The sequence below is a fragment of the Buceros rhinoceros genome, unplaced genomic scaffold (genome assembly GCF_000710305.1).
Source record: "Buceros rhinoceros silvestris isolate BGI_N320 unplaced genomic scaffold, ASM71030v1 scaffold37346, whole genome shotgun sequence".
Lineage (NCBI taxonomy): Eukaryota > Metazoa > Chordata > Aves > Bucerotiformes > Bucerotidae > Buceros > Buceros rhinoceros.
Window position 1 is genome coordinate 3,208 of NW_010419955.1, and position 7,396 is coordinate 10,603.

A 7,396-nucleotide genomic window follows, 5' to 3' on the forward strand; every position below is an offset into this window, starting at 1 on the left:
ACTCTTTCACTTCACAGGGCCTCCCTCAGTGATACAATCAGGCTCTGGAAATCTTTAGAACAGACAAAAGACTACCAGCTGCTGAGAGCATCAACAGAGAAATTTGTTCTTGATCCCTTTAAGGCAAAGACAATGAAAGACGTCAGTGACCTTTCAGAACTGGTAGAGATGCAGAAGATGATGATAAACTGGTAGGCTCATTTTGGATCAAAGTCCTCTTACTATCCGAGCAGTTTAAGCAGATGGGGGCTCGCTGGCAGTGCTGGAGAAGGCAGTCTCTGCAAAGGAGACCTAACCAAGGCAGTGCGGGCTCTTGTATGGTCTCAGAGCGTTCTCCTACGTTCGTGTGTGGTGGTTGCCATGACAAAGAGGAGCAGTGACAGCACCATGCAGAATATTTATCACAACTGCCAATGAAAAAGCCAGCTGTCATTTTTTCTTCAGATTTCTTTTCGTCTTTGACTGTACTGTCTTCCCATTGCTTGGGCTCGTTGACTTCCCCGCTCTGTAGCACCCAGGCTGTAAATGGAGGCTTGTTTTGCACTGGCCACAAAATGACCAGAGTTAGTCCTTTAGCCCAGACGGTAAAAGCCTGTGCTATATGATCTGCACACCCTGTGTGTCACCCCTATTCGTGAGGTAGCTAGGGGACTGGTTGGAATTAAAAGCATTCATAAATGAAATATTTTGGTTACCGGCTTTTTAAAAAAAAAATTGTGACTTCCATTACAACACTGGCAGAGTATTTTGATTAAAATTTACGCAAAATAAGTTCTGTGTTTGACAGAAAATACTTGATTTAGAAGAATGTATTTTTAAGTTTTATTGGAAAAAGAGCAAATGACTGCATTATGAAAGGCAATTATCAGATTGAAATGAATCGATCAAATGAAGAAAGTTATTCTGAAGTTTACTGGTTCCTCACTTAATGCAGCGATTTATTTCATGTAAAAGTCTACCAGGAAATTGTTTTTAAAGTACTATTTTGGTTGCTAAAATATTTATCATACTGCAATTCTACTGTGATTTATTTAGTGCGCAAGATGCATCTGGTCGCAGCAGCTATGAAATTCTTGCCATCAAAAACCTCAGAAAACTGGCATTTGCGTAAGTGAAATAGCTCTGTGTTGGTTGATAGATGGTGACATGGAAGACTGAGAAGGGTCATAGCATGTGAATTAGTCTGGGCAGAAATTGCACCAGTGCAGCGGAGAACTCTCATGGGTTTCTTGCCCTTCACGTATGACCAGTCTAGAACTGCTATGCTTAGTCTCACTTCTGATTTTATGCTGTTTTGTGTTCTCATTTCCTCTCATATTTTCTCTTAATTTTAAAATTTTGGTTAAAATTCTGATCCTTTTAACTAGACTGAACTTGGTCTGGTACTGAGTAGGCTCCAAAGGAGAGGATAGTGCCTGAGGGACAAATGCTTGGAGCTGGAATGTTGAAGTTCAGTTTGTGCTTTAAGCTGCAGTAAAATGTTGATCTTAAGGTAGCCTGAATTGCCAACTGTTGGTTGACAAAAAAAAAAAGAAGAAAATTATTTTTCATCTCGGTTATCAAGATTATAATACTTAAAATTAAAAACCTGAAAAAAATAGAAAAAGAACAGAAATACAGGACTCTAAACCAAGGAAGATGAGTCTTGCAAAGAGTAATGAGGAAGTGGCAAAGGCATTGCTGCTGCTGCCAGCAGCTCTGCCCTGTCGGAGCTGGGGGGTCCTTACCTGGAGGCTTCCAAGAAGAGCCCCATGGTAGGGCATGGCTGCTTGTGAGGAGCATAAATTAGCTCGCCTTTGGGGCTGCAGGGGAAGAACTTAAAATTCATAACTTTTGCTGTTTCTTAGCATGCAAAAAAACTGCTGCATGTCTGTGTTTCTGTTCTTCCAGGATGGGTCCAGTCCGGGGCCTTCAGGGATTTCTAAAACTTGTGGAAATTCTTGCAGCGTTTCCATCACTTCGGCATTTAGAGTGAGTAGTGCTAAAGATTGACTTTGCTAAGGTTGCTCCTCAGCAGCCTTTGATGATGAGGGGGCTTCATGGGCCCAAGAAACATTTTATTTCCTGACAAGACTGCTTGCTTTGATGAACAAACTGAACAACAAAACCACTCAGAGAATATAACAGCCAGGGCTCTTCACCCTCCCTTGAGACCCTTGGCAGTGGTTTGTTCAACACCCCCTCAGTCACTCCCCCACGTGTTCCGCAGCGGTTACAAGTCTGGTGGAAGGGTTTAGCACAGAGCCCTGCTGGGTGTTCTCCCTTCCTGCCACAGCACTGCCTGTGGATTACTGATTTCTCCGTTAGAGCTCCCGTGTGTCCGAGCCCCAGGCTCTCTCGTGGCGAGGTTTCTGAGGGGCTCGCGGTGCCCCACGGGAGAACAGCCTCCCTTCTGAACCAGAAGCAGTGTTAAATTTGAGGGTTAACGGCAGTATCTGTGCCACTACTTTGTACCTTCAATAATGCGTCAACGAACATCCTGAACTTCTGGTAGGACTTGTTAGAGGTTGAGCTTTGTGGAGTTGATTCATATAAAAGATATAAAAAAACCATACCCAGCTAGTATCTGGTTTTGTTCTGCCCACATATTTTCACGCAGTCTTTGTCCCTTTCTTTACCAGGAGCAGTACTGGAAATAGAGTTTTAAGAACTCCAGTCACTATTTATTGTCTTGTATCCATGACAAACCATCTGTCCCTGAATTTTAAGCTTCTTTATGCTAAAAACCATTATAGTAACAACAGCCAATATTCTGTCGTCATCTCTGAGGAAGATTACTGGGTTTTGAGGGCCTTTGACCTCACTGGCTCAGGCCATTTGCCATTTGTATTGTATCTGGCCTTTTCATATTTTGGGAAAACAATGAAGTTCTAAAATTGGAACAAGTCTGATGTATCTCGGCATTGTCTGTCAGATTAGAAGGGGATCCAGTATCTAAAATTGTGACTGTCTAAAAACTCTTTCCATCTGGATACCTGGATGAGGGAAAACTTCATTTCCCACACTCCCTGTCTGGAGAAGGAGCTGTTTAGGCAGGGATTTACAGCACCTGCTGGATTTTGTCAGTCCTGCATTTCTGTGTGCACAGGAAATCTCATTTCAGCATAGCTAGAACTCATCTATCTTATAACCACTATAATAATCTTGCATAGCAAATGGGTCAAGCCATTCACCTAGTGGAAACAAAAACAAATTTTTTAGTCTGTAAATCTGGGAAGCAGAAAGCTGCTTATTAGAGAAGCTGAAATTTGTGATGCTTCTTGCTGGTTGAGGCTACTGCAGAGAAGCAGCTTCTCAAAATATAGAGTGGTGTCTGAGGTGGATAAAATGCAAAAATGTAGATTAAAAGGGAAGCTAATTCTCTCTTTGTTGCCACCCAGCCTTGATGCTCTGAGTGAAAATGGCATAGGAGATGAAGGAGCAAAGAGTCTCTCTGAAGTCTTTCCAACCCTGACATCACTGGAAACATTAAAGTAAGTGCAAGGTTAACAGTTCTGGGAAATTTTGGAAATAGACAGATAAAAGCTAGAGCCTTAAGGAACTGTGTGTTAACAATTACAGACACTACTAACCCGTGGGGACGGAAGAGCATTGAGTCTGTGGACGTACTGGATCTGTACGTTCATTAGAAAAACAAGTTAATCCTATGGCAGTTCTTCATTTCCCTTCAAGGGATGTAATTTGTCTTCTTCCTTGCATTTGGTCTAGCAGTCTGTCCAAAGTATATTAAAAATACATGAAAAAATAATTTTCCCCACATTGTAATAAATTAGAATGTGTGCTCAACTAACAAAGGGATCTCACTTTACTGCAGCTTATCACAGAACAAGATAACAGATGTGGGTGCGGAGAAACTAGCTACAGCCCTTCCTTCCTTGTCGTCTTTAAAGACACTGAGGTGAGTATTTATATCCTGTTCTGCTGTTTTATACAACATACCCTTCCACCTCTGTCAGAAGTCACTGAGCATGGAACAAACACGTACGCTGTACAGCAGCCAAGCTTGTGACTTCATTCTTTCCTAAAGTCTTCAGAGAGGAGGAGAGAAAGGCATGACGCAGTGTAGACGTACAGAAGGGGATCTCAGCAATGTAGGGAGGACTGTACTGATTTCTAAAATCCAATCCATAATACCCGCTTATGAATCATACCCTGTACAAACACGCACCCAGGGCCGCGATCTACCGCAGGCTCATGCGGAGCTTGCTAAGCACAGTGTTAAAGCCCTAAGCCAGCAGTGGGGTGGTGTGTGTTTGCTGATACAGGACCAACGGTCCAGCCCACTTCCTTAACGTGTTTCATTCATAGGCCTGAACGAAGCGTCCCAGCAGGGAATGCAAGAAACCGTGGTGTGCAATTCTGGAATAGTTTGCTCACGTGGAAATCTTCCGAATGCTGAGCCCCTCATCTTCGAGCTTCATTTTCTTGCAGATTTATAATCTGATGTAATGTAGACAGAAATGTTTTGCTGTAGCTGTGCTAGCTGAAGAGGGGGTGTGGCCATTTGCCTCACTTGATACAGAAAATACAAAACTGTGTTTTAAACATTAACTGAAAATAGATTAGGATAAATTGGAAGTTAAGATGTACAAGCCGTATCTGAAATTCCTTGATGTAATGTATGATCTGCTTACATCATCCACTGTTCAACTGTGACTATGCCGCTTTGGTTCTCTGCAGCTTGTACAATAACAGCATTTGCGATTTTGGAGCAGAAAATCTTGCAAAAGTCCTTCCTGCGATGGCATCTTTAAGAGTGCTAGAGTGAGTATGAAATCTTTAGAGACAGCCCAGGAAAGCTTACTTGCTTGGGTACTAAAATTGCAAATCTTCCATGCTTGGGTTGGAGGAGACAGAAATTGAAGGAGAAAATTTCAGGGGAATTTCACAGGGAAAATGTGCTTATGGAGAGTGCAGATAGTGGTTAAAAAGGTTTAAAAAGCAGTTCACCATAAAACTGAAAAAATCAGTTTTAAGATGGGAGAACAGGGTCATGGGGAGTTGGAGAAGGACCTCAGGTACATAAAATAAAGAACGCCTCAGATGAACTAACTTAATGAAGTTCCCGTTTGACCTTTGAGTATTTTATTATGGGTTTTTGAATCAAGGATCTTTTTTTTTTATCTTCCCCAATCTGCAGATAAGCCCGTATAGTATTTTTGATTCTGAATGAAATGGCTGATTACACCACTATGTGGTGTGATCTGGATTAACGAAGCTGTTTGGTTTTTCCTCAGCATTCAGTATAACAAAATAACTGGTGTTGGAGCCCAGCAGCTGACTGACAGCCTACGGAAATGTCCCCACATAAAGAAGTTGGTGTAAGTCTATTGACAGGCTGTTTGCTGTATCTTCGTTCTGTAAATTGGGTTAGAATTCATGCTAAAGCTGTGTTCTATATTTGTCAGATTTATAAGAGGCACAAAAGATAAAACCAGTCACAGAACTGTTAAAAATGTCGTCTCTAGTTTTAGCTGCATTAGTTCCCAATCATCGCAGACAAGCAAGCTTGTCCTGCTTTAACCATGGTTTACACTGAGCCTCCCCCTGCTGCTCTACTACCTTCCCAGAGCACCTGACCTAGTCGGTGCTGCAGGACTTGTACTGAAGGATAAACAATGAGCAGCCATCTCTAGAGGTTAAACAGACTGCAGCTGCCAGGACACGCTCAGGGGAAGGCAGTTTGATAGGAAGCTACGGAACAGGTACGGACACGGGACTGTAACCAGAGGCAGCCAGGTTATGGAGGAGTGAACAGCTTTCTTCTAAAGGAAAAGACATTTTCATTTGTTCCAGAGCTTAAATACTTCTCTAGAACAATACTCAAAAGGGAAAGGCAACTTTAAACAAAACAAAAGACAAACATACCAAACACACCAAAAAAACTGTGAAGAAAATTACACTTCTTAAAACCTCTTTCCTTTCTGAATTTGCCCTTACAGGATGTGGAATCCAACCATTCCCTATGGAGTTCTTGAACACCTTCAGCAGCTGGACTCTAGGATCAGTCTGTAGATTCCCAAGATGGTAACATAAACCTTGGCTCCCTGAGACAAGACCTGTTTCTGTGGCAGCAGCTGAACCTGGTCTCACTGGCAGCAGGCACAGCAGGAGCATCACTGCCTACACGGCTAAGTAGGAGATGCTGCCTGAGAGTCGCACAGGTCACTATCCCACCGGGACCCCTTTCCTCTCAGTCACCTTCCATCTCCCATCTCCTGGCACCAGCACTAGCACGCTGCGTCAACAAGAACGGACTTCTAGGACTCCTGGCTCAGCCCAGTGCAGTGACTGGCAGCTGGCCTGCTTACCTTCTCTTTCCTGCGGCGGAAAACTAAATAACTGAGTACTTCTCCTGTTTAGTAGATGAGTTCTTACTTCTTACAGATTGTTTTATGTTGATTTTTAGTAAATCCTTTCACTTACCCTTTGTTTAATACAGATCCTCAACGGCTGCTTGTCTCACTATGATGCTGTGCCTATACTGTACTCAAAGCAAACCATGGGTTCCTGTGCTCTCAGTCTGCTTTGTGTGGTTCAGCCACTGGCAGCCACTTTCACTTCATTGAATCTGCCTGCACAGTCTCAGGGATTCTTGAAATAATTGCACTGTTTGCAATTTGCTAACAGTTTGCTGATGGTCACCAGGATCTGACGCCTACACACTCCTGGACTGAAGTCGCTGCAGGGAAGTTAAGGTTTTGTGTAGGATTTTTTATCCCAGTTTTCTGCCATGTGCTTCATCTTGCTATTAAAAAATTACACAGGATGTATCAGTAAAAAGATCCCAGTAAAGAATTAGAAGCCAGAGTCAAGCCAGACATGAGATGCCCTCCGGCTTTATTTCACGGGGCAAAAAACACATTGCAGAGTGATCGCCAGCTGCTGGAGCTGTGGTTTGAATGGTCCTGGCAATGGCTGCAGTTGCCAGCAGCTCCGTAAACCGTGCAGTGAGCCACGCTCTTGCATGACCCCTACTCCCGGCACACTCCTCACCAGATGTAGACTGGGCTATATACATGGCACCGATCAGGCTGCAGGCCGTGGTGCCGTACCAGCTTCAGAGACTGGCTTTATACAGCAGCAGCGAAAAACTGTAGTGATCCTTAATACCCTACAGTACAACTAACTCTGTCTTGTTGACTGACTTCACTGACTTGGGAAAGAAGACATTAAGGACATGAACATCGACAGGAAACCTTACAAGAGCAAAGCTTTCTCTAACCTCCTGTGTCTGTCTTTCAAGGGGAGCATACGACAAGAGTCTCTGAACATGTAGGTCAGCTTCCAAGTGACTTCAGTTTTCCTCTGGGCACAGAGCAATGCAGTCAGTGGTAGAGAGCTCCACTCCGTGAAAGTCAGTGATTCTTGGACACTGGTCAGCTTTCACACCAAG

The 7,396-nt window shown here is 43.3% G+C and overlaps 1 protein-coding gene across 1 annotated transcript in view; it reads left to right on the forward strand.

Annotated features, from left to right (window-relative positions):
• The window catches only part of CIITA (class II, major histocompatibility complex, transactivator), a gene marked incomplete at its 5' end in the record, with an annotated part of 8,369 nt that extends 2,354 nt beyond the window's left edge, over positions 1-6,015 (forward strand). The window contains 8 exons of the mRNA XM_010139134.1: positions 18-191; positions 1,036-1,107; positions 1,891-1,971; positions 3,381-3,473; positions 3,815-3,898; positions 4,681-4,764; positions 5,238-5,321; positions 5,943-6,015. Coding sequence (XP_010137436.1) covers positions 18-191; positions 1,036-1,107; positions 1,891-1,971; positions 3,381-3,473; positions 3,815-3,898; positions 4,681-4,764; positions 5,238-5,321; positions 5,943-6,015 — 745 coding nt within the window. The remainder of the gene's footprint in view (positions 1-17; positions 192-1,035; positions 1,108-1,890; positions 1,972-3,380; positions 3,474-3,814; positions 3,899-4,680; positions 4,765-5,237; positions 5,322-5,942) is intronic.
• Positions 6,016-7,396: the final 1,381 nt, after the last annotated feature.